Genomic DNA, 25,998 nt, shown 5'->3' with positions numbered 1-25,998 from the left:
GCCACGTGGCACTGTGTGTGAAAACTACAGTCAAAGGTTAAAGAGGAGAATAAAAGTTAAAGGTCTGAAAATGTGTTATCTTAAGACTAGCTGGGTGAGAGTCTGCGTGTTGGAGATGACACGGCTGGGTCACAGGATGATGAGTGGCAAAGAGTGTAATAGATTGCTGAGATGTAGTGTGGTCTTACCTCCACTCTTGATAGATATCTGAGCTTTTATAAAATCTTGATAATTCTGCCCTCTAAGGTCCTGATGGATTTGAGGCATCCATGAGACATTTTTAGGTATTTATTTACATATAGAAATGCTATTATCTACTTAAATAATGGTATACCCAGGTCAAAGACATTTGTCTCTGTGCTCTCTTTTGGTTTCTCTGCCACAGATGGAGCACCAACACTGAAAACAAGCCCTCCTTTTCCACTATATCCTGGTTTCAATGTTCAGGCATTGAATTTCCAGCTTTTGATGATGACCTTTGTACACTAGGGACCCCTATGTCAAAGACTGAGGGCCCGAGCATCCCTAACTTTGTGCTCCCAGGGTTGTTACGATTAGGTCTCTTGCATGGCACCCTAATATCAAATATGTTTTTCCCGGGGTTGCTATTAGGTCTCCTGGATGGCACCCCAATATCAAAAACATTTTTCCCGTTACAATTAGGTCTCTTGCATGGCGCCCCGGTGTTACAATTGACGTACCAGTACCCACTTACGCTTCACCTTTTTGTCCTTCTACTTTCACTTTTTCCAAGTCACATGACCAGTCATGTGACCATTTACTTTACTTTACATTTTCGATTTTTCATAGTCACGTGCCAGACATCGGACTTTGAACTTTATTTACAACTGTACAGTACCACATGTATTTTAGTATATATACAGGAGCAATACATAGGGAAGGACTCAGCAAGTCCTCCTGTTGTCTACCAACAACTAACTCACTCCTACCAAATGGGTAACCACTCCCACCTCTTCCTCTTCTGCTGAGTGTTGTTTTTGTTGTGCTCCAGTGCCCCAAGACTGTGTCTTGCTGGTGTTGTCACACCTGGTGTCAAATATATTGTTTGTAAGAGTGGGTGCTGGGGAGAAATCTGAGGAGGGCCCCGGGCAGGGCACAGAGGAATGACCTGGGGAGGTTGGTAATTGCAACATTTCTGGTGTTTGATTGTGAAAAATAAAATACCAAGTCCAGCTTTCATTATGTGCATTTTTCTCAACATTCCCATAGGCACAATTTGTGGCACCAGGCCCATGTATAACACATCTGAACCCTTTAACATCTCAGTCACTCAGACATAACACCCTACACCAGACTTTCAACCCCTCCTCAACCAAAAACACCATTGCAATATCTTTTGCCACCCAAGAAAAGATCTGCACCATCAGCAGGAGTAAGCAGACAAAGAAGTGGAGGATGTCCTGTGACAAGTGCAGTCAGGAGAAGTACAAGCGCATCTGAGACAACGACGCAAGCCTGGGGAGCAAGTCCTAGAAGCCAGTGGCCTCAGAGCCAGATGCGCCAAGAGCTCTGTTCACCACGCCTGACCATCCTATCAAGATTGGGCCACCCCGGGGAGCACCCAAGCTGGTCTACCAGCCCCATGGAATGACAGGGACCTGGTTCACAATTAGGGTCCCCCACCTTCATGAGCAGCAATCCCAGATCCTGCTCACTACACTCCCCCACCTATTGCACACCCTTCAACCCCTTTTTCCCCTCCACAGGCGCCAGTCCCGTCCCAGGAGTTAAGGAGGCCTCCCTGGGTGTCCCATAGAGAACTTGGGGAGATGGATGCCAATGCAATCCATCCCAGCCCCAAGTGGATTGCCAGGATGAGGGAGGCCATCCCCTCTCCTGCCAGGGAGGTTTTGGATGCTGTGGAAAGGCTGCCATTGCCATCCCCCAGCCCCCTGGATATCACGCTCCCTTGGCTCAACACTCCCTTCAACTTTCCGTCCCCATTTTTCCATCCCACCCCAATTTCTCCTCCCGGTTTCTCCCAACCCATTTAGGTGGGAAGAAACACCTTCGAACGTTCCCAGAACCCCTCATCCATCCCCCGGACCTCCATTTTACTGGCCTTTTGAGGCCCAACAAGGGGATTTTCCTCAGCCACCAAGGCCTCATATACCCCCAGGAGGTGAGGTCTGTACCGCTGTCACTCCTCAAAGTGATGGCCAGGACCTCATCGACTTCAGTTTCTCATCCCCGGTTCCCAGCCACATACAATGGTTATCCCTGGCACAGCAGTGGAGTCAGCCTCCTTCCTTGGAAAAAAGTATAGCAAGGATGGAAAAAAGGCTGGGGATCATTGGGGATGACTATGAGAGGATTAGCCAGCTGGAGGATGAGGTAGCAAGGTTGAAAGTGAAGGAGAGGGAGTACAATTAGAAAAAATCATAGTTCAATGGACTTGTAATATAAATTTTATTTTTTCTTTCATTTTTTCAACTAGATTTCATTTGCATATACTTAGTTTCTCCTCACTCACCACTCAGTGTACATTTAATTACTTGATCCATATAAATTTGAGCTACCTATGCTACAACCTTAGTATGATAATGTGTGATAAGAAACAAGTCTGAGAACTCTACCCCGGGACCCATCAAGATGGCCTGGGACCTGTCTAACTTCAACGCATTGATAAGCTATTTGTAAGTGATTCTTGGCAACATGGGAACATTGCCTGAGAATGGTCTATAGCCAAGTGATCTATAATCTGTTCAGCCCAGGCTGTAAGATCATCTAAACTGGGATGGCTACAACACTCACATCCTCACATCTCTGGTGTAAGATGCTAAAGGTGTCTGGGAGAGAACTGAGTATAGTCCTGATGTCCAAACACCTATGTGTTGTTCAACCGGCAGGAATCAACCAAGGGATTCAGAAGAAAGTGCTGAAGACTACAATGGAGTGAGTCCACAGATGATTCCACAGCTCTGTATGTCTGCAAATGAGTCTGCAGGTCAGTCTGCAGAGTCCACACTTTTAAGTTTAAACAGAGCAGATATGTCACAGTAAGTTGTGGTCTTGCTAGAAAGGTGATTATATGAGTGTGGGAGTGATAATATGAGTTGAGGAGGAATATAGAGTGGATAATATGACACTGGAATGACTCCTGAGAGTCCGCATTTTGGGTCTATACAAGCAGGACCTCACAACAAGCTTGGCACTTTGTTGGAAATTTGGTTATATGGCTGTGGGACGTCTACAACGATTCTGAAGCGACTATGGCAACTTATTCAGACAAATTCTGAGTATATGGGGGATCAAAAAAGATGGTATTTGTAACAACCAAGAGTTATTTACTCTGGAGCACACAGGAACACACTATAAAGAAGATGATGGGGAGTGATTACCCCTTAGGCTGCAGTGAATTAGTTGTGCTAGACAACAAGAGGACTTGCTGAGGAGTCTCCTTGATCTATTGGGGTATATATACTACTACAGGTTTTGTTTGTACATATGTACTATACAGTTGTAAGTAAGGTTTAAAGTCCGATGTTTAGCATGTGACCAGTCACATGGTGAGTCTAGACATTGGTCAGGTGATGAGTCACATGACCGGTCATGTGACTATGAAAAGTCGAAAATGTAAAGTAAAGTAAATGGTCACATGACTGGTTATGTGACTTGGAAAAATGAAAAGTAATGTACAAAAGTGAAGCGTAAGTAGGTGCTGGTATATTAATTGTAACAGTCCTTGGCTTGTTGAAGCCACTTTACTGGACTATTACCTGATCTTGTCCTGTGTACAATGTTCCCGGGTTCCCCATCCATCTCCTCATGCCCATGTTTGGTCGGACTCTGCATTGCCCTTGTCACCATCCTGGGTAGAGGCCTTGCTTTGTCAGGGAAGGTGGATTCCAAGCTGTTTTATATTGCCTTGGCCATGTCCCTGCGGAATTGGAGGATAGTTTTGCCCACCATGGCAAACTCAATGTATGACCATGTCAGGTCGTTGTCCTCATCAGCAATTTGGATTGTATGAAGGTCCCGGAGCAGCATTCCTACCGCCAAACATATCAGGGCCATAGCTGTATGGCCTCTGATACCTGTGTGGCTGTCCCGGGGACCCCAGACAATGTAGATAAAGCTGCATGCGGAGCCACCTCAACAGGTTTTGAGTTCTATTACCTTGGTGAATCTCCAATGGAATCATGCTATGGACATAGCCCCATGAGACCCATAACAGCCAGTAGTCCAAGTAATCCTCTGGCTGGCCATTACTCTGGGAGCTGTGCCCAGGCTTGTCCTTTGGTAGTTGGTACACTGCATCCACCAACTTCAGGTATTCCTTTCCAGTACATAACCTGGCGAGGAACCTCCTCTGAGACTTGTATGTAATAGATGCATGCCGGGGACTATCCTTGTCCACTTCTTCTACACCTACAGATTGCTGCCCCAAGATAGAAGGAGCCAGGACGGGATTGGGCATCAGTTTGGAGGGCCCGGGCCTGGTTATTGGTTCCTGGAAGGCTACAATTTGTCACCTTGCAGCTGGTTTTGAACATTGGCACCGTGTTCATCATCACTTATAATTTCATCAAACCCCTCTTTCTCCTCTTGTTCCTTGTCTGTGGATTTGCTTCTGGGTACAACCATTCCCGCTTTGGGAAGGACTCTCTTCATTACTGCCTTCTCTTTACCCTTTCCTTTATTGGCTACCAGGTGCAGACTAGATTTGAACCTGAAGATAACTTATTGTTCTGCCAGTTGTACCAATGGTCCAACAGACCCCAGGTCTCCTACTTTGTCATACATAATGGTTCCCGGAACTTGTACCCCTTTAACAAGTCAATATAGTTGCCTGGGCACTCCGCAAGGCTGGTCTAAGGTACTGAAGCCTTTGCGTTTCCAGTGGAAATCTGTTAATGTGTCATCAGGAAAAACCTGATGATAGCCTGCAAGTCTGAAAAGGTTGCCGGGGAAGACAGATACTCATCTACAAGGATGGGATATCCATTATCATTGAGTGGAAGCTTGATCTTTTCTTTCTGCTTGCTTGGTAGGCTCTCCTTTGGCACAGACCCATCTATATCAGCTACATACAGTTCAGTACTCTGTGATGTTTATTCATTAAGCTGGAAATTTACCAAACTGACTTTGTGCATACTTGCCCCAAGCCTCCCATATCTTTATGTTTTGCCAGTTGGGTTGTACCTTACTAAAAAGCTCAAACCCAGCTTTGTCATTTTGCTCATGGCTGCAATTAAAGCAAGCAGTTTCAGTAACCACACACCCAGTTTGAGACCTAGGATCCGTAGACTACTTACAAGGACACACAAATGGTTCCATTTGTATCTCTATGGGCAGTGAGCACAAAACTCAACATTCCCAGATCCCGGCTCCACATCTGGAAGTCCTTCACTACTTTCCTACCCTTAATTTCAGCAGCTCTGGGTATCTTGAGTCACTATATGTCCTAGGTGAGTAAAGAACATTATACTCACTTTTGTCTCACTTCCTCTGATGGCCCATCAATATACCACTTCTCACACTTCTCTTTTAGTTCAGCTAGCTCCTCCTCGCTGAGCTCAGTCAACATCGTCTTCAGGACACTCTGCAGTTTACTAATATAACCTTACTGCCTTGGCTTGACTCCGTAAAGGTCCCACATCCTCTTCTCCACCTCCTTCTTCACTAAGTTGAGCACTTGGTTCAGACTTAAATACTTTCCATGCCTGGAAACCTTGTTCCCAGGCTCTTTGTTACCACTATGGTTGTACAACCAATGCCTGACCCACTGCAATATTAATTGTAAACATGATGATATACTTTGACAATTAAGAGTAATCATATCTGCTTGATGTCAGTTAAATCCTTGATGTTGGTTAGTACATGTCCTCTCAAAATTTCCCTGACTTCATCCCAGGTATTATCAAGTACACGTCCCCATTGTAGAAAATTTGCACCCCAGAACTCTTCCAAATGTGCATTGAGTATTTCAATTTGGGCGTCATTAAACTGTACTTCAGGCATGATTAAATGTGGTATGAGTTAAAAAGTGAGGTGCGTGTTTGAAGATGAGCGCTAACTATCTTTTCCGTTTGAGTGCAAATTTTCAGCCAATTGAATACCACATTCATCCATTCCAAGCAAATATTCGGCCCTTCGGTCAGATCTGACCAATGATATCATTGCCTTAACTCCATACTGGGCCTTTGGCTAAGGCCCAGAACATGTCAGGTACCTCCTGGCTAATGCCTTCCCTGATATATTGCTTCCATATATGGAAATTTAGTGCCAGGTCCATCAAGTTAATTAGCCTCGTGAGGCCTAGGTGTCATAGAAGCTAACGTAAATTAGAAGCATAGGCTCCATATTGATTACTGCCTTCTATCATAAATATCTTGTATGAGCATCTTCAAACTGGTGTCTGGTTTAACAATATCATCTCTTCTCCGCAGAACTATTTAGCATGGGCCGCAGCTCCTCCCAATATTTGGCTCCAGTGTTACAAAAAGTAGATTGGAAGGAGTTCAAAACAAGCAGAGGTGTGTGTACAAAACAAATAAGTGTGAAAGACCGCATATCCCAATCAACTTTGTGAACACCCCATCAAACTCATCATAAACATGATATGTTCCCCATTCAAGACATTGACCATCTGTCCTTCAGCTATTGCTTATACCTCCAAGGAAGGCAAGTCTATTGGGTAAGCACACCCACCATTATTTGTCTGACATTGGTTTAGTCACAACATAATTACATGGGACAATGGCTGGATCATTGTTCAGAGTATCTGCAAGTCCTCATACAGGAAGAGGGGCAGTCCCGGGACAGACTTGCAGCCTTTGTTTAGTGAGAGAAGGAACTTGGCAATACACAGAATGTTTGAGGAAACCAGAGTATTGCATGTCATGCTGAAGGGATGCTCACCAGAGGTTACCATTTCATAGAGCTGAGCAATGGGTGGGCACACATTTTGAACCTTCTTGGCTTTATTGAGCTGGCTTGGTAATTCATCTGGGCCATGCCAGGAAACTATGCCTGGGATATGATGACAACTGCAGTCTAGCAGAGGGCAACTTGCCGGAGGGTTATTACTGGGGGGACGGTACCCAGGACAATTTTCCAGGTGCCCCATCAAAGGATGAGGAAGAAGAGTTATGGGAAGATGAAGAAGTAATCACAATGGGTGACATGCCCACAAAGACTGGCTCCACCAACATCAATGGCAACATAATGATGCTTCTGGTAGACAGATCCGGCATACATCATTTGCTCGTTAAATGGTGTAGCTGTCCCAATGCTGCTCCCTCAGACGTTCGGCTCTTGTCCAATAGACGGGGCCAGCGGAGTCCGGCAGAGTGTGCCAGCCGGGCCATGTTAGACATAATATTATTGTGCACATCATTGACGACCTGGCTGGGTGAGATGCTGCTCATCCTAGGTTCAACAAGGCTTGCATTCAAAAACATCAATTCCATTGCAGAGGCCTGGATTGCCCTGAAAAAAAAGGCACAGCAAAACTGGCTGCATAAAGAAGACGCCATGGATATATATGAAGTCTCTTTACCCAGAAAAGCAAAAATCCAGCTGCATTTATCACAACAGGAAACAAGAAATGGAGTGGCTCAAGGAACTGCTGCTTGGTTATCTGTGGGTCTGAAGTTGGAAGAGACTTAGAAAGTCCCCGGGCCCCCAGGATCCCTGGAATATATGCTTTTTTGAATGCTGATTAACTCTACATAACAGGATACAGCTGCAAATGTATGCAAAACAAATCAACAAAAAAGGCACAACTGCAGAAAGACTGGAGTTAGAGGAAAGGTGTCAACACCTGCTCTCCCATGTAGATGCTTTCAACCTCAAGGTTGAAAGGTATCAAGGCAATAATGATGTCACCGAGTTTCTTGAGGAGGTCCCAGGGTGGCCAAACTCCAATAAAGACAATGATGCAGAAGACATAAATCTGTTTGACCTCCTGGGTTCCTTCAATGGCGATAATGAGCCTATTGAGAGGAGAAAATTGGTGTTACCCTCTAACTTAGGAAAAGGCACTTGCAAAATCAAAGGCCTACATCATCTAGTAAGCCAGGAGCTTACATTCCAGGAAAGTCAGGCCAACAACGCTTTGCATCAGATACATATCCACTTCAGTCAACCTCTTTCCATGGCCTCTTAGGTTGATCAGTTTCTGTTATTTGATGTGCCTAAGAGGCCTTTATCCTGGGATTATCCCATAAGCAGGTAATCCATACAGGACTCCCTTGAGCTAAGGTTATCCAGAAACAATTTAAGAATCCTGGGAGTTCCAATTGATGGCAGAGGTCCTAGTATTAATTAAGAATCTGAAAAATGACCATCCTATATTAATACAAAGTAGGACTATTTTAGGATGTACTCAAAACTAATATTTGTACTGCTTCAATGACTATCTAAAATATTCCTACTAAATAGATATGCTCTGTGAGTATCAAGTGGTGTCCAAAGCATCCAATGAGACTACTTTGACTACTTTTGGGTACTACTCAAGTCCCACTGGGTATCCCAGAAGGTCTAGTAGGATATCTTTATTGTATCCATGTGGTATCAAGAAGATTCAATGAGATTAATATATATACTGCTGGTATTCCCACTAGTTATGTAGGATATCTTTTGGAGTACTTGTATGGTGTCCACAACATCCAATGTGACTACCTTGGGTACATCTTGTATTCTACCAAGTATCCCAGGTGCTCCAGTAGAATGTCCCTACATTGCCATAGATGTCCTTTAACAGCACTCAGATATTGTCCAAGAGATCCAATGAGACTACTGCTGATATCCTAATGGTCCTCCAAAATATTCTTATTTATACCCAAATACCCTTTGAGAGCACCAAATACACCCCAGATGTCCTTTGGGGTACTTGTATAGTGTCCATAACATCCAATTAGACTACCGTGGGTATTACTTATATCCTATTTGAGCATCTGGGATCTCCTTATTATACATGGATACCCTTTAGGAGTACTCACAATTATATAGAACATCTAATAAAACTACTGGTGTCCTTGTGGGCATTTCTAATGTCTCTGTTATATCTGGATATTCTTTACCATTACCCACAAAGTGTCCAACATATCCAATAAGACTACTATTTGTACTGCAGGAGTCCCAATTTTCATCCAAAACATTCTGTACTATACCTGGATATCCTTTGGGAGTACAAAATAAAGTCAGAATATCTAATGTGACTACTTTGAGTATTACTTGTGTCCCACTGGGTACTACAGATAATCTAGTAGGATGTTTTTATTATACCCTGGATGTCCTGTGAGGACACCCACACATTGTTCAAAACATCTAATAAGACTGTTATTTATACTGTTGGTGTCCCAATGGTCACTTAAGATGTTTTTATTGTACCTGGATATCTTTTGGGAGTACCACATGATGTCCAAAGCATCAAATGTAACTACTGAAGGTACTAATTATATCCCAATGGGCAACACAGAATATTGAATGAGGCTAATATTTGTACTGTTAGTATCCTGATGGTCATTCAGAATGTTTTTATTATACATGGATATCTTTTGGAGTACTTGTACAGTATCCATAACATCCAATGACATTACTACTTATGTCCTACTGGCTGTCTCAGATGCCCCAGTAGAATGTTCCTATTTTATATGGAAGTTCTTTGGGGGTCCCCATAACTAGCCAAGACATCTAGAACATCCTCCTTATACTTATATGTCCTTGGGAATTACCACTGAAATGTCTAGAACACCAAATGAGACTACTATATTTACTATTAGTATCCTAACAATTATCCATAATACCCCTATTATACCCAGATATTCATTAGAAGTACCTGCAAGCTGCACATAGTATCCAATGAGACTACGCTGGGTACTACTTATACTACATTAGAATTTCTTTATTGTACCATGGATACTCCCACAGGATATTCTATAACATAATTAGATTAGTCAATACACACCTTAAAGTGAAACACTTTGATTTTGGGTTATTCCAGGATAGTCCTGCTTTATATTGATATAGGGTATAGGATTTTTGGAATTAATTAGTGCTAGGACCCCTGGCACCAATTGGGACTCCCAGGGTTCTCAAATTGCTCCTGGATAACATTAGCTCAAGGGAGTCCTGCATGGATTACCTGCCTATGGGATAATCCCAGGATAAAAGCCTCTTAGGCACATCAAATAACAGAAACTGGTCAACCTAAGAGGCTATGGAAAGAGGTTGACTAAAGTGTACATATCCTACTGGGTCAAAAGTCCTTTCTGTTCTGGACAAAGGTGAGAAAGGCCCGGGGCCCTCAAAATAAAAAGTTGAAGGCTTGGACAGAGGTTACCCATGTGGAAGCCAACATCAAAGTCCACTCCACCATATATAAGAGAGCCCGGCATGCAATCATATCTCTGGGGTGCTGGGCAAAAATATTACAAAAATATCAAGAGCTTAAACCAGACCTGTAACAACCAAGAGTTATTTGCCCTGGCGCACACAGGAACACACTATAAAAGAAATGATGGGGGAGTGGTTACCCCTTAGGCTGCAGTGAGTTTGTTGTGCTAGACAACAGGAGGACTTGCTGAGTCCTTCCCCATGTATTGCTCCTGTATATATACTAAAATACATGAGGTACTGTACAGTTGTAAATAAAGTTTAAAGTCCAATGTCTAGCATGTAACCTGTCACATGGTGAGCCTAAACACTGGTCAGGTGATGTGTCACATGACTGGTCATATGACTATGAAAAGTCGAAAATGTGAAGTAAAGTAAATGGTCACATGACTGGTCATGTGACTTGGAAAAAGTAAAAGTAAAAGTACGAAAAGTGAAGTGTAAGTAGGTACTGGTACGTCAATTGTAACAGACCACCTCAAGACAAGTACCCAGCTCATGAATCCTAATGCAACCAGACTCCACAACACTGCATTGCCATGGTTTTGGAGCATGGATCTGAAAGGTGATACCTCCCAACAGATCTGGATGTCTGAATGTATGTGCCCCAGCCCGGTCACGGTTTCATGGTACCACACAGCTAACATTTAGTAATAAAATAGAGTTTACTAGGTTCATTGGCTAAGAGCAAAAGCCATGTACAATAGGTGGATAGAAGAAGATATTCTGGTGTGCCTCAAAATGAAGTGGACAGTTCAGTATTTTCAACATCAAGCTAAGCGTTGGAAGGGTTTTTGAGATGCCAATGAAATGGAGGCTCACCCGGTCATGTAGCATATGCAGAGAGGCAAATCAGGATATGGAACCAGTTCTCAGAACAGGCAAAGGAGTTATTCCAGAGGCTAGGCATAGTGGTTTGAGGAAACTAGAATAGTGGATCGCAATTTAATAGAGACCCGGGGTCCATTATACTATGTAATGGTAGTCTAGTATTCCTGGGCTTTTTAGTAATCCAATGTTCCTGGACTAGCAATCCATTACTCCCCGGGCTTTGTAGTAATAAAAGATTACTGGGCTTCTACTCACTCCTGGTATCCAACTGCAGGGTCCCTGGGTTTCACCCTTTTTATTGAGCAAGCTACTACAAATAGCTACAGACTTGCAGCAGTGATGTACCCAGATTAAGACAGTTCAGCTGCTATTCCACATCTATAACTGCATAACATGATCATGTAAAGGTACTGACCATCCTGGGGCCTCCACCCTGCACATTGTATGTATATACTCCCTCATGTAATATGCAAAACATATTCTCTCACCACTGCAGGACAAAACCCCACGATTCAGCAACTTCCCACTAAATGCAGCAATAGTCCCACTATCAAACTTGAAGCAAAAACCTGCCCCGGTGAGCTCCAGAATGGCCTTATCGTAGTCTCTTATGCTTGCCAACGTGTTATACCACTCTGCTTGGAGAGACAATCCTGGTGTATTGGAGTCTCCCGGTTGCTGATGATAGAAAGTGCATTGTGTTCAATTGAGAACTTCTGGGAAGTGTCTAGCCACTTGCTGAGAGCTAACAGGGACAGAATTAGAGTCCAGTATGAGTAACTATATTATCAGAGAGTACAGAATGTGTACAGTACCTAGAGTCCAGTATGAATAACTAAAGAATAGGAATACTGGACTCTGCAATACTAGTCCGAAGTTTTGTAAACAAAGGTAAACAAATCAAAGGCAAAATTATAGAATGCTCAGTGAATACTGAACAATACAGCAAAAAGAATAAAGAGGAAAGTGATTTAGAAAGAAGGGAAAATAGATAGCACAACTAGGTGTAGAATCACCAAAATTAACACTCCCCCCTGATGCTGCACCTCCCAAGCATTAGCTCCCCCCTGATCTAACAAGTCCCATCATCTGTCTGAACATGTCAACTTTAGGCTTAGCCAGAGCCTTGGTCAACAAATCAGCAGGCATTTCAGCAGTGGGCACAAAGGTGGGAGCAATTTGGCCAGAGCCAACAATATCTTTCAACCAATGCCAGCGTAAATCAAGGTGCTTCATTTGACCATGGTGTTCAGGATTCTTGGACACAGAGATGGCAGATTGGTTGTCAATGTGAAATGTGGAAGGAGAGGTGATAGGATAGCCCATTTCCTTCAGCAGATTTCGCATCCAGCAGATCTCCTTGCCAGCTTCAACAGCAGCAATATATTCTACCTCAGTGGTGGAAAGAGCAACAATGCTTTGAAGTTTGGAACTCCAAGAGACAGCACCAGATCCAATCTTGACAAGGTAAGCACCAGTAGAACGTCCAGAGTCCTTGTCACCACCATGATCAGCTTCAGAGAAAGTGGTGAAGAGTTCAGTGGAATTAGGATCAGGGCCAAGGACAAGTGAGTGATTGAGGGTGCCTTGCAAGTAGTGGAATAAGTGCTTGACAGCACCCCAGTGAGTGTGCCCAGGATTGGAATTGAATCTGGCAAGAACTCCAACAGTATAGGTAATGTCAGGACGAGTGGTGGTGGCCAAATACATCAGAGCACCAACAGCAGCAAGATAGGGAATGTCCTTCATCAGTTGCACTTCTTCTGGTGTCTTGGAAGACATATCCTTGGTGAGGCGTGAACCAGGGTCCATTGGAGTGGACACAGGCTTGCAGTCCTTCATGCCAAAGTGCTCCAGAATGTCCAGAGTGTACTGATGTTGGGAGAGGGAGATGGTGTGATTGCTGAGGTCTCTGGTGATGGAAATGCCAAGTAGGTAGGAAGTAGGGCCAAGATCACGAAGTTTGAAGTGCTGAAAGAGGTCCTTGACAGCTTGGTCAAGTGCAGAATTGGATGTGGATGCCAGTGTCATGTCATCAACAAAGACAGGTAGAATAATGCGCACTTCACCTCTATTAAACACATAGATGGCAGAGTCAGAGTAAGTGCAATTAAATCCGAGTTTTTCAAGCACAATGTGCATCTTCTGGTTCCGCATCCTGCCTCCTTGCTTGGTCCCATAAATGGCCTTGTTGAGTTGGCAGACCAGATTACAACCACGTTGATGGAATCCCTCTGGTTGCTGCATGTAGACCTTTACATCCATGACACCATTGAGAAATGCATGAGAGATGTCAATGGAGCGCAAATGGAGGTTGTGGATGGCAGCAATTGCAAGGACAACTCTGATAGATGAGATGCCAACAGTGGGTGCAAATATTTCAAGGAAGTCAAAGCCAGGGCGCTGGTTATAACCTTTAGCCACATATCTGACCTTGTAGCGCTCAATGGAGCCATCAGAGTTGCGCTTGATCTTGAAGACCCACTTGCCACCAATTGCCTTTTCTCCAGGAGGTAGTTCCACAAGTGACCAAGTTCCATTGTGCTCATGAGCTTGGAGCTCTTCCATGGCTGCTTCTCTCCATTTATCTGTATCAGGACACTTCATTGCATCTGCAAATGACCTAGGCTCAGCAGAGTCTCCAAAGTGTGCCACTTCATCATCAACTGCCTCAGAATCACTGTCATCACTCTCAATGGCAGGAGTAGGTTGTCTGTGTTGAAGCCACCATGGTCTGGGTGGTCTCCTAGCCCTTGCAGGGCGTCTCAGTGCAATAGGCAAGTCAGGAGAAGGTGAGCGATGAGGAGGGTGATCTGGAAGCTCAAGAGGTTGATTCACAGGTGGTTTTGCATCAAGGTCCAAATCAGGCCCATCATCAGGCAAGTGCTGAGGTTGCTGAGGTTGCTGAAGTACAGCTGGTGGGTCAATATCTCCCCCTGGACCTGGTGCAGGGACATCCTCATCCAGGCCCAAAGGCATAGGAAGTGAAGGTGGCAAAGGTGGAGTAGGAATGGTAGTGGTAGAAGTCTTTTTCAAGCCAGGGAAGTAGCGCTCATCAAAATCAGCTCTCTCAGAGATAATGGTGCGTTTGGTGGTAGGATTGTAGAATTTCCAACCCTTGTACCCAGCAGGGTAACCAATGAACACACATTTCTCCATGTGAGAGCCAAATCTTATCCTTTTGCACATGCACATAAGCAGTGCACCCCCAAACATGAAGGTGTGACATGTCTGGTTTATGTCCATGCCACAATTGATAAGGAGTAGCATTGACCACTGCATCAGTGGGACACCTATTCCAGACATGCACCAAGGCACCTAGGCATTCACCCCAGAAGATATTAGGCAATCCAGACTCTGAAAGCATGGTAGTGATTCTTTCAGAGAGAAGCCTGTTTGCCCTTTCTGCAGCTCCATTCTGCTGAGGCCTATTCCGGGTGGTATGCTGTCTGATAATGCCATGATCATCTGTGAATTGCTCAAACTCCTTGGAGATGTACTCTCCCCCTTTGTCATTGCGCAGAGCCTTGATTTTTCGCTCTAATTGAGTCTCAGCATAAGCCTTGAAACTCTTGAAAGCATTAAAGACATCTGACTTGGCCTTCAAAGGGACAACAACACAAAATCGAGTATAATCATCGATGAAGGTGACCCAATATTGATACCCAGAGAATGAAGGGGAGGAGACTTGGTGTACATCAGAGTGGATGAGGTCTAGAGGGTGAGCAGAGCGATGAGAAGATGAAGGGAATGGGTTGGCATGCATCTTGCCAGACAAGCACGGTTCACAGACAGGGTCAGGAGCAGCCTTGGATTCCAGTGTAAGCCCAGTGACCAGATCTCTCTGTATCAGTCTCTTGACATCAGCATGATGGTGGTGAGCCAATCTGCGATGCCAGAGCATCAAATCAAGTGGTATAGTCGCAGTAAAATGTCCCAATTCAACACAAGCAGCAGTAGATCCATCAAGGAATGCTGCATTGTTGTCATTGATAGTTGCAGTGAACAAGAGAGTGTTGTCACGCATAAAGGACATGGAATGAGACGAAATAGTGACATTGAAACCACTTTGACGAGTTAAATACAAGACTGAGAGAAGATTATTTTGAAGATCTGGTACATGCAGCACTCTGGAGAATTCTACAGCCCTTGATTCCTTGCCATTGATGATAGGGTTAAACACCACAGTACCAATACCAGCTGAATAAACAATAGTATGATCTGCTAGCTTTATGGGAACACGATATGGTGCATAATTGCGAATCCAGTGACGATGAGGTGTCATATGAGAAGTGACACCTGTGTCTGCATTCCAATCAATGTTGGCATCAAGCTGGAGAGGGCAGTGTAAGTCAGAGGGATGAATAGAGTGGAGGCTTGCATTTCTAGCCGACTCTGCAACCACAGTAGAAAAACAGTATTTTGCACCAGGTATGGCAGATTGATTACAATGATGGCAGTTGGGAGATGAGCAAGGACAATGAGTAGGAGCAGAATATGAATGAGGAGTACATTTAGTTTTATCCATGGTGTGGAAATGAGCTAGTGAAGCAGTGGAGGTGGATAATGGAGAGGGTCCAAAAAGTGCACAGAAAGGTCCAAAGGGTCCAAAAGAGTCCAAAAAAGTGGTCCATAAGCGGTCCAGGAGGGTGCTAAGGCTTCCTAGTGATGCTACAGGGTTACGCCTGTGTTCCCCTTTCAATACTACACTGATATTAACAGAGAAATTGCCTCGAGACAGTGTTGGTTAAAAGGGCTTGTATATGAGTCAACAAAGTGACTTAAGCTCCCCAAACACCGCAGACTGAGAGAGGCTCTGGGCAACAGCAAACTGAGGCAATGCAGGCAAGCTTCACAGTCTATAGACTTGTTCTATCTGATAATGGACAGAGCAGAGAAGATTGGAGCTTTATGCAAGCACCAGATATGCCAAAAAGCGAAAATATAGGCCAAACAAAATGAAATTGTCACAGGGACAGATGGAGTGGATGGATTGCCCCCAAAATATAGGTGTGGAGAGAGATTATATGGCGCAATAGATAGGCCAAGTATGGCCAGAAACGAAGCACAGGGAGTGGAGGAGTATAATAGGGGTGGAAGTGGTGATCAGAAAATGATAGGGGCTCACAGGGAGATCAAACTCAAAATCCACCACTCTGAGGAGTCTCATAGGGTTTTCAAGGTCGTAGAAGACAATGGTAGGAGTTTGGGGACAATCAGATAAGGATTGGGTGAGATATGGCACTGATAAGGCCAAAAAAGCGTCCAAAATGAGGTTCCAAGCAACAAAGGCTTATAGGGAGTGATCCAGATGGAATCAAAGCGAACAGAGATGATAGGGAGGGTTATCAGAGACCCAGGAGACAATTTGCATAAGGGATAAGCAGTAGGGTGCTTGGATGATGAGGTATGAAGTCAGGAAGATGGCTAGAGAACAGGGCTCATAACCTGTTCAATTGAGAACTTCTGGGAAGTGTCTAGCCACTTGCTGAGAGCTAACAGGGACAGAATTAGAGTCCAGTATGAGTAACTATATTATCAGAGAGTACAGAATGTGTACAGTACCTAGAGTCCAGTATGAGTAACTAAAGAATAGGAATACTGGACTCTGCAATACTAGTCCGAAGTTTTGTAAACAAAGGTAAACAAATCAGCCACAAAGGCGAAATTATAGAATGCTCAGTGAATACTGAACAATACAGCAAAAAGAATAAAGAGGAAAAGGATTTAGAACGAAGGGAAAATAGATAGCACAACTAGGTGCAGAATCACCAAAATTAACACATTAAAGACCAAGCTCCATGCCTTTAGTACCGTCACATCATCCATATGGTCCTCAACTTGTACCAGCACCTCCCACGCCCACTCATAAAGTGCAGGGTGAGCTACATGCAAGATTGCACTCATGAGGGCCCCGGTCTCCACAAAGGATTGCAACCACAGTTCACCGGTGCCCGGTGTCGATGATGAGAACTGTTGTTAGAAAACCACACACAAAAACAAACTAACAAACAATCCTCCCAGATTCCACGGAACTTGTTTATGGGCTTTGCCTCCTAGAACAGTGGGTGCTCTGGTTGTTCGTGGGGTGGTATGTATGAAGATCCTTCAAAGTAAAACCCAGAGATGTATGAGTGTGGGTTTTAAGGAGGAGGGATAGTTGAATTTATAGGAGATAGGGGCTTAATGTCGAGTATAGATGAGCACTACCTTGCTGATTGTAGCACAAGGTAGGTTTGAGAACGATGAGGATGACGAGGTGACGAGGTTCCCAGTGATAGCAGGCTCCTGACGCACAAACTGTAGTGCTCAGAAGGACTCTAATTGAAAGGGATAACAATGACTTCAAAAGTGGGAAGTGACGATGACAGCAGTTAACAGTGGTAACAGTGGGAAGTGTTGTGACCACACTGGATCACAAGTAGCAGAGTAGTGAACTTGAAATTAGAGAAGAAGTCTGGAATCAAGTTCTTGTTATTTTTTTTACAAGGTAAAATACAGGGGTTTATATAGTGAAAAAAAAGTAGGCTATGCACAGTATAGCTGTGCAAAAAAAATGAGAAAGAACATGAAGGAAAGAATGTATGCTGATGGATCCTGCATAGGTAGTACAGGATAAGATTGTCAAAAAAAGGAAAAGAAAGGGATAGAACAATGAATGCTGTGAGTAATGTCACAGGTTTGTACAGCCATAAAGTAAAGTCCAATAGCAAAAAGAGAGCAGGAAAATCATGATGTCATGGGAAGATGCAGTAAAAAAAGGGCAAGGCAAAATATTATCAGTATCAACACAGTTCCTTTATTGTCAGTCAGGCATTCTAAAAAAATATGTGTCCATAAAAATTATTCAAAAATCAAAAATAATTGCACTGTAAATGAATGTTCTGCTGAAAAAAAGAAACTGGAGCCACTGGTCCACCACCTAGTCCAAATCCAACAGTTCCATGGCCTTACCAATAGACTGGTTGTGTTGGACCACCTGATCAAACAAGGGAGGGAGAGGAGTAGTTCCAATTTGGAACAAGTGAGTCCCAGGCAGCGTGTGGTAGGTGTAGCTGTAGCGAAGACGATGGACAAAAGATAAGTGTACCCAAGTGAATGGGACAGCGATGAACATGGGTGACACAAGGGGATGAACCTTCTCCAGCTCAAAAACTACCCACCCACACTCCTGTGAGGCAACGATAAACTATAACAAAAACGAAACCTGTCTCCTTCTGCACTTGCAGGGAGTAAGGGGTTCAATGAGCTTGAGGTCGACAGACGCTAGTGAATATAGCGAGTAGAGGACTTTAAGAGGTAAGCTTCAAAGGTTCTTGTTGAGGAGTAAAGCGGGTAAATTCAGTAATAGAAAACTAAGGAGCCATACATGAATAGGTACGGCTTTATATAGGGAATTGTCCGTTCCTCAGACCGAAAGGAGAATATACGAAAAGTGGTCTGAGGAATTAATCAACCAATAAGAAAAAGGGAGAGTAACTATCGTACGACTTCTGACTTGATTAATCAGCAGGTGAGAGACTTGTACTAATAATAGAAGGTTGTCACGCGTGGTCAGGAACCGTATCCTCATGATGAGGTACGATCCTAGATAAGGCGTTATTAGTATTACCAGGCTTTACTGGGGCTTGGAGCTGGTTGGCGAGATGCCTACTACCAGTCCCTACCCAGTGTGCTGGCTGGCTGGGAGCAATACCCAGTCTCTGATCTGTGATATAAAATGGTAACGATGGTTAAGAAAGCCTGTGAGGGCTATGAGAAGTAGAACGGCAAACGATACCTCTAGCCCTAGAGCCAGAGGCGTAATGGGAAAAGCGTTCGAGAACCAAGACATAGCGAAGATAAGGAAATAATAAAACGGTCCTTACAGCTCCAACCAGGCAAGACGAGCGACCAATTTTTTGATAGTATATGATGGCAGATCGACGTCATGAAGATGGACCTGTTGCCCTATTTGGACCAGCCGTTGGGGCTTTGCTGATATCAGCAGTGGCACGTGATAGTCAACGGATTGGCAACGGAAGCGCATAGGAAGTGGTGACATCAGAAAAGGTGGGGGAGCAAAGAAGATGAGGAGGAGGAGGGTGGAGGTGACGAGTAGGTGAACTAAAATGGGGATCCAGAAATGACCGTCGGGTGTGGCTAGGCAAAGGAAGGGAAGTGAAGGAAACAACAAAAGTGAGGGCACAATGTAATGTGTAGCCAGTGGCAACGCAAAAATTTACCGAAATGCCGAAATGCGGAAAGTACCGGATAGAAAGCAAAGGTGAGCGTGACTGGATTGCCTAATAGAGGTGGTGCTGATCAGCCACAAGATTGAAAAAGGCAATATTAATTACTATTCCATGTGGCACTGTGCCTGTGTGGCGCAAAGGCAAGTCTTTTTGAATATTCACTTCGTTATTGACACCTGTCCATGCTACCAATCAACTTTGGTGCATGACATTGGTCCTATCCTAAGGGTAACCACTCCCTCCACTACCTTTATAGTTTGTCTAAGTTGTGCACCAGAGTAACTAACTCTTGGTTGTTACAATTACAATGGGATGTACACCTTTGTTTCTGATATCAAATGGCATCAGCCCTTTCAAAAGCTGGGGGAACAACACCAATGGGACCAGATAGATGACATAGTAGCCTGCATTGTTGTTGACTGCAGGTTAATGCGTTGTTAATAAGAGAAACTACCAGCAAAGGTGTATTATGCACATGTAGGTTTAGCTTGGCATCAAACACCCTCCTGAGCCTTCATAGCACGTTGCATAAGACTTTTCTCTGGGATACAAAAGTACCCCCCCATGCTATCTATCTCAGTATAAGTTAACACTTTTATAGTAGGTAATATATCATTTGATTGAGTGACACAGTTGTCAGAGGAACCTCTGGTTGGTAAAGAGAATAGACTTGAGTATTTTGAACCATACTGGACTGGGGATAATGAACGGTGCCAATAAAACAGATGTCAGTAACAAAAGTGGTGAAATAGAAGAAACTGTGGCTTACATATTCGCTAGGCATTATTTGATGGCTCAACTGTGTAGAGCTCTTTGAGCCTGATGCTATAATTCTTGATGAGCTTTGTGACTGCTCTATTGATGCTCTCTGTCCCTTTTTTCCTACCTCCTTTACCCATCCTTGTAGCTGCACAAAAAACCTAAGTCTGCTTCAGATTTAACAAATGATGAATTTGAGCCACATCTAGACATTACCAGAGTGATAGTTGCTTTTATGCTTGATACAAACTTTGGCATTGCGTCTTTGCCTACTATGTGAAAGAAAAAATTGTGAAGAATGAGGCGCTCTGTGTCAGCAAATGGGTGGCAAGGGTCAAAAAGCAAGAGTTTGGGCGCTCTGTGCATCTCCAGAGATTCAAGCAAGAGGCTATAGTTGTTGGACCATTCAGTCCACAAAAGCTCAGTATTGATTATTTTGAGACATAGCTAGCAAGAGGGTGAAATCAGACATGGCAACATTGTAGTACTAGTTGAGGATGCACCACATTATATGAATGTCTTGTTCTCTAGAGATCCACCCATTGCTCCTCAATGCTCCTCACTTACCTTGCTTTGCAGAGATTCGGTAAGTGGTCTATGTTTAGCTTTTTGCTTATACCTGTGGTTCTTCATGATTCTTCATCCCCTGCATACATCCTTCCTTTCTCTGTCAAGATGTCAAGGTAATCACCTTGATATGATATACAAATACAATGACTCAAGGATAGGAAGAACCTTGCAGCTCTTCTTGTCTTCCAGTCATTGTATTTGCATTCATAATTACTTAAGAGGTTATTTGTGACTTTTTCTGCCAAGATGTTGCTACTCAAACAAGTCCTGGAATATTGTAGCTCAGGGCATGTTCCAGTTGCACAAGATTAACCAGTTTATGGTCTTTCTGGTCACAGACTCTTGGTCTCTGCTTTCATGATTACTTCAAAAGTCATTTGCAACAACATGTACAGTAATAAGTCCTGGAGCACTCTGGCTCATGGTATGTTCCAGTTACGTGAAATTAACCAGATGGAGAGAGAGATGTGCTAATACCTCGACTAGGAACTCAACGTAGACCCAGTTACTCTGAAGGAATTTGAGGAAGTGGTACACAAGGAGTATGCTGGTTCAGAGCCATACCCTACATACATCTTCTTTCTCCTTCACTGATATATCTGTAGACAATCAAGCTAGAGACTCCCTTTCACAAGCTATGATGTGCGACAACTTTGACGAAGAAGAAGAAGAGGTCTGAGACAGCTTATTTGCGCTACCATAGGTGAGTTGTACTTGATATGTTCAGAGGAATGATTTAAATTTGGGCTCACCTGGAGGTCATGCAATCAGTGGACAATAATCCCTATGAAGCTTCCTTGAAAAGATTTGTGTGCCTATACTATGCAGTCACAGCTTCTGGTATACATGAGCTTGTTTATATATGACATTACTCCTCTAACAGCTACCTAGCAGGCTACACCCATAATGCCGGAGCCCCCAAAGATGAGCTATAAGAGAGTGTACTTTGAGGTTGATGAATCCAATATTCTCTGTGGGCATTTGTGCAAAGTAGAGAAAGAGAAACAGAGAGAGAGGATTTGCATATCATCAAAAATCAGTGTGATCATAATTGAATTGTGGTCCAAGATATCATGGCATTAATTTGTGTTCTAGCTTTGGTGGTGCATGCAAAGAGGACAAGCCAACCAAACACAAATGGCTAGAGTCAAAGCCAGCATTGCCGCTGCATTGAAGGAACAGAAAAACAGGTACACAAGGAGAGAAGAGCAGAGGAAAATAAGATTTGAAGAGCTCCTGAGTCAAAGTATAGCACAGACCAAAGCCAAGAAGGCAGCTCAGCAGGAAAATTGGAAGAAACAAATGGCAGCTTGATATTCTGAAGCATGGTGAGAACAGGAGGAGACAAATAGAAAGGAAGCTGAAGCAAGAGCAGAGCGCAAGGAACAGCTGAGATTGTGACTGGAGCAGATGGAGGCAAAGAAGGCTTATGAGATGGCTGCCTTGACACAGAAACTAGAGAATATTGCCAAGCAAGGTGAGGTATGTTACGATACACAACTTTTGGACCTTTAAATTTCATTCTCCTCTTTAACTTTCTTCTGTAGTTCTTACACACTATGCCATGTGGCACTTTCCATTTTGTTCAAACTCCACCTTCTTGCGCTGCGCTGCCTTTCTCCTTATTTTAGCTATGCAGTGGAGCTGGTCACACAGGCTGTGCCCCATGACATCATCAGCCACTGCCTCCATCAACTGTACAGTACACATGTACAAACAACCTGTAGTAGTATATATACCCCAATAGATCAAGAAGACTCCTCAGCGAGTCCTCCTGTTGTTTACCCACAACTAACCCGGTCCTATCCTAAGGGTAACCACTCCCCTCACTACCTTTACAGCTTTGTCTGAGTTGTGTGCCAGAGTAACTAAACTCTTGGTTGTTACATTAGGACTCACTCTTTACTACTCTCTTGCACATTGTGCAAACCTGGTCCCCAGAGTTAAGAGGTTATTGTTTTGGAATATCCCATATAGCAGAAGGGTGCACTCCTAGCGGCGGCCCTGTAGTGCTCAGGGAGAAGGGACAATTAAACTATACATGGCCCCCAGTGTTAAGGGGAGTACTTTAGCTCAGTAATAGTGTGGAACTATTGTTGATTAGAATTTAGATACAAAAAACTTTGCTTCTCTTTCCTCTGACCAGGCCGGGCACTTGCCTCCGCCAGTCTGGAGAAGGGTTGACAGCTTAACAAGCGGACCAGGGTTTATTACATTTACCTTTTATATACATTTTCAAATACTATAGTGTGGGTAGTCGGAGATTGAGATCTGATACTCAGCTAGGAAGAGGTAGATCCACAGATAGCAAGCCGGGACCCCCAGTTACATTTTTTACGTTTACAAAGAGAACAAGTCAACATGTCATTGCAAACCACCCAATCTGATGTCAACACCTTGTTGCACAATATACATATACAGGTTTTGACATTAACCATGCAGCTTGCTGAGCTTCAGGCAAACCCCCCTAAAGCGGTTGAGCAAAAATTCAACAAAAAAGTCGAGATTGTCGCTGACCCCGGCACTTTTGAAGGAGACCAGGCTCAATTTGCTGAGTGGTGGATCAAGCTCCAAATTTGGATCAAGGTGAACTGGGACATGTTTGCCGATGATTTTGATATAGTGACAGCTGTGCTGTCAAGACTCAAAGGACCTGTGGCGGGTCAATACGCCCATGTTAGACTCCAGGAATGCTACACCGCTGGTCACTGGCCTACCTGGGACAATCTCAAAGTAGAGATTGAAAAATATTTCAAACCCCAAGCAAATCTGTACCTTCAAACAAGGAAACATGAGGACAGATGACTTTGTTACCCAGTTACTGGCCCTCTCCATCCAAGGGGGTTTAGGAAATGAACACGCAGTAGAGCTGTTGGAGCACAATGTGTCACCAGCCATTGCACAACAGCTTTACATACAAGATATGCAGAGCGAGAACCTTGCAGCAGCTGCTGAGGAGGTTCAAAAAATTGGTAGGGCCATATAGCTCTACACTATGCAATTTGATGGCAGGTCCACCACCAAAAACTGTTAGTTTTGGTGATTCTGCACCTTTGTGCTACCTATATATTTTCATTCCTTTCTCTATCTATTCTTCTATCATTCACTATTGATTGTGTTCTCTATTATTTCGCCTTTGTGGCTGCTTTGTTTACCTTTGTTTACAAAACTTCGGACAGTATTGCAGAGTCCAATGCTTCCTATTCTCTAGTTACTCACATTGGACTCTAGGTACTGTATACCTGTCATACTCTCTAATAATAAAGTTACTCACATTGGACTCTAGTTCCAGTCCCTGATTGCTCTCAGCAAGTGGCTAGACACTTCCTTCAAGCTTTGTTCTTAATAGGTTATGAGCCCTGTGCTCTAGCCATCTTCCTGACCTCATATCTCACCATCCAAGCGTCCTACTGCTTATCCATCGTAACCATTGTCTTCTGGGACTCTTATTATCTCATCAATCACCTCAGATTACTCTGATCTCATCTTGATCTCCAACAACAACTCCTTGTTGCAAGTTACCCCCATTTCGGACGCTTTTTTGGTCTTATCTGCACCATATCTCGCCCAATCCTTATCTGATCGTCCTGTAACTTCTACCATCGTCTTCTACGGCCTAAATAACCCTAGGAGACCTGTCAGAGCGGTTGAATTTGAGCTGGATATTTCTGTGAGCCTTCATCATCATTTGATCACCTTTTGGCCCCCTATTCCATATCTCCACATCCTGTGCTCGGATCTTGGCCCTATTTGAGCCATCTACTACCCTATACTATTGCACTCTACACCGTCAATTTGGGGGCAATCCATCCACTCCATCATCCTCTGTGAAGTTCGCATTTTTGGCACTTTCACCCCTATTGGACTCCTATTGCATATCTCCACATCCTGTGCTTCACTTCTTGTGATATTTGGGCCATCTATTACTCTATAAAAACGTTCCCTATACCTCTGATTTGGTGGCAATCCATCCATCTTATCTGTCTCTGCATCAATTTCGACTTTTTGCCCTATTTTTCGCTTTTTGGCATATCTGGTGTGTGCATAAAGCTCCAATCTTCTCTACTCTGTCCATTATCAGATAGAACAAGCCTATAGACTGTGAAGCTCGCCTGCATTGCCTCAGTTTGCTGTTGCCTAGAGCCTCTCTCAGTCTGCGGTGTTTGGGGAGCTTAAGTCACTTTGTTGACTCATATACAAGCCCTATTAACCAACACTGTCTCGAGGCGATTTCTCTGTTAATATCAGTGTGGAATTGAAAGGGGAACACAGGCGTAACCCTGTAGCAGCACTAGGAAGCCTTAGCACCCTCCTGGATCGCTTTTGGACCCTTTTTGGACCCTTTTTGGACCTATCCCTGCGCTTTCTGACCCTCTCCATATCCTCTCTCTACCGCCTCACCATCTTATCTGCTCGCCTCCTACTGTTGCCCATTGTCTTTGCCACTATTCCATCGCCTATAGCCGTCTCCTACATCATTTATCATTGCTCTATTGTCTTATACAACACCCATCATGTCTGACTCTGATCCCAAATTCCATCCCTTGTCTGGCACTAACTACCCCCAGTGGAGTGGTGAAATGCAAGCTTGGTTGATGACCAAGGGACTGTGGAGGCTCGTCTCTGGCGCTGAAAAGTGTCCTGGGACTGACGCTGAAGCAATAGAGAAATGGGAGTTGAGAGCTGAAAAGGCTGCTGGTGCATTATATCTCAATGTCACCAAAGAGCAGCGCATCCATCTTGATGGCATCATTGATGATCCTGTCAAGATCTGGGAGAAACTGGCAATTGTGCACGTCTCTAAGAAGCCTGGGACAAGATTTAATGCCTATGACGACTTCTTCTCTATCAGAAAGAAGGAGGACGAGTCCCTGCAGTCTCTTATGACCAGAATTGACGAAGGCATGCATCAGATTCAAAATCTTCGTCCTACTGGCTTCTCATTGTCTGAATTGGACGATGAATTGACATGCATGGCCATGATTAGGGCGCTTCCTGATCAATATGCCCACTTCACTTCATCTCTACTACTTCTGGGCACCTTGGACAAGACCCAGCTCAAGGATGCTTTCCTTGCTGAAGAGGTCAATCGCCGTCGTCGTGCTGAAGTCGATTCTGCCTTGCATTCTTCGTCTACCACTGCCAATAGCACCTGCACCCATCCTAACTGCCATCATTGCAACCAATCCACCACCTCTACTCGCGTTCAGTGTGATTTCTGTGGTTTACTTGGTCATAC

The 25,998-nt window shown here is 43.9% G+C and overlaps 8 protein-coding genes across 8 annotated transcripts; 5 read left to right on the top strand and 3 right to left on the bottom strand.

Annotated features, from left to right (window-relative positions):
* Positions 1-1,490: 1,490 nt before the first annotated feature.
* On the bottom strand, positions 1,491-2,011 carry SERLADRAFT_412202 (uncharacterized protein; the record flags this gene model as incomplete). Its single annotated transcript, XM_007324703.1, has 3 exons — positions 1,491-1,592; positions 1,645-1,675; positions 1,701-2,011. The coding sequence occupies 3 exons, from the start codon at positions 2,009-2,011 to the stop codon at positions 1,491-1,493; spliced, it is 444 nt and encodes a 147-aa protein (XP_007324765.1).
* A 1,868-nt stretch (positions 2,012-3,879) lies between these two features.
* Positions 3,880-5,985, bottom strand: SERLADRAFT_412201 (uncharacterized protein; the record flags this gene model as incomplete). The annotated part of the gene is made up of 9 exons (XM_007324702.1): positions 3,880-4,013; positions 4,141-4,392; positions 4,497-4,681; positions 4,897-5,047; positions 5,109-5,209; positions 5,280-5,402; positions 5,457-5,534; positions 5,592-5,749; positions 5,845-5,985. The coding sequence occupies 9 exons, from the start codon at positions 5,983-5,985 to the stop codon at positions 3,880-3,882; spliced, it is 1,323 nt and encodes a 440-aa protein (XP_007324764.1).
* Positions 5,986-6,877: 892 nt separating this feature from the next.
* On the top strand, positions 6,878-8,134 carry SERLADRAFT_444071 (uncharacterized protein; the record flags this gene model as incomplete). Its single annotated transcript, XM_007324701.1, has 3 exons — positions 6,878-6,963; positions 7,020-7,316; positions 7,705-8,134. 3 exons carry the CDS (start codon positions 6,878-6,880, stop codon positions 8,132-8,134), a joined length of 813 nt encoding a protein of 270 aa, XP_007324763.1.
* Positions 8,135-15,770: 7,636 nt separating this feature from the next.
* On the top strand, positions 15,771-15,947 carry SERLADRAFT_404219 (uncharacterized protein; the record flags this gene model as incomplete). Its single annotated transcript, XM_007324700.1, has 1 exon — positions 15,771-15,947. A coding segment is annotated over one exon (177 nt), but the record flags the coding sequence as incomplete, so codon positions are not given.
* Positions 15,948-16,144: 197 nt separating this feature from the next.
* SERLADRAFT_404218 (uncharacterized protein) lies at positions 16,145-16,420 on the top strand (the record flags this gene model as incomplete). Its single annotated transcript, XM_007324699.1, has 2 exons — positions 16,145-16,295; positions 16,317-16,420. Coding segments are annotated over 2 exons (255 nt in total), but the record flags the coding sequence as incomplete, so codon positions are not given.
* Positions 16,421-18,538: 2,118 nt separating this feature from the next.
* Positions 18,539-19,066, bottom strand: SERLADRAFT_404215 (uncharacterized protein; the record flags this gene model as incomplete). Its single annotated transcript, XM_007324698.1, has 1 exon — positions 18,539-19,066. The coding sequence occupies one exon, from the start codon at positions 19,028-19,030 to the stop codon at positions 18,860-18,862; it is 171 nt and encodes a 56-aa protein (XP_007324760.1).
* Positions 19,067-23,195: 4,129 nt separating this feature from the next.
* SERLADRAFT_444069 (uncharacterized protein) lies at positions 23,196-23,564 on the top strand (the record flags this gene model as incomplete). The annotated part of the gene is made up of 1 exon (XM_007324697.1): positions 23,196-23,564. One exon carries the CDS (start codon positions 23,196-23,198, stop codon positions 23,562-23,564), a length of 369 nt encoding a protein of 122 aa, XP_007324759.1.
* A 1,763-nt stretch (positions 23,565-25,327) lies between these two features.
* On the top strand, positions 25,328-25,778 carry SERLADRAFT_404214 (uncharacterized protein; the record flags this gene model as incomplete). Its single annotated transcript, XM_007324696.1, has 1 exon — positions 25,328-25,778. A coding segment is annotated over one exon (198 nt), but the record flags the coding sequence as incomplete, so codon positions are not given.
* Between the last annotated feature and the right edge of the window lie 220 nt (positions 25,779-25,998).

The sequence above is a fragment of the Serpula lacrymans genome (assembly GCF_000218685.1).
Source record: "Serpula lacrymans var. lacrymans S7.9 unplaced genomic scaffold SERLAscaffold_21, whole genome shotgun sequence".
Classification (NCBI taxonomy): domain Eukaryota; kingdom Fungi; phylum Basidiomycota; class Agaricomycetes; order Boletales; family Serpulaceae; genus Serpula; species Serpula lacrymans.
Note: the sequence above shows the minus strand (reverse complement) of the source record. Positions and strands in the feature narration are given on the sequence as shown.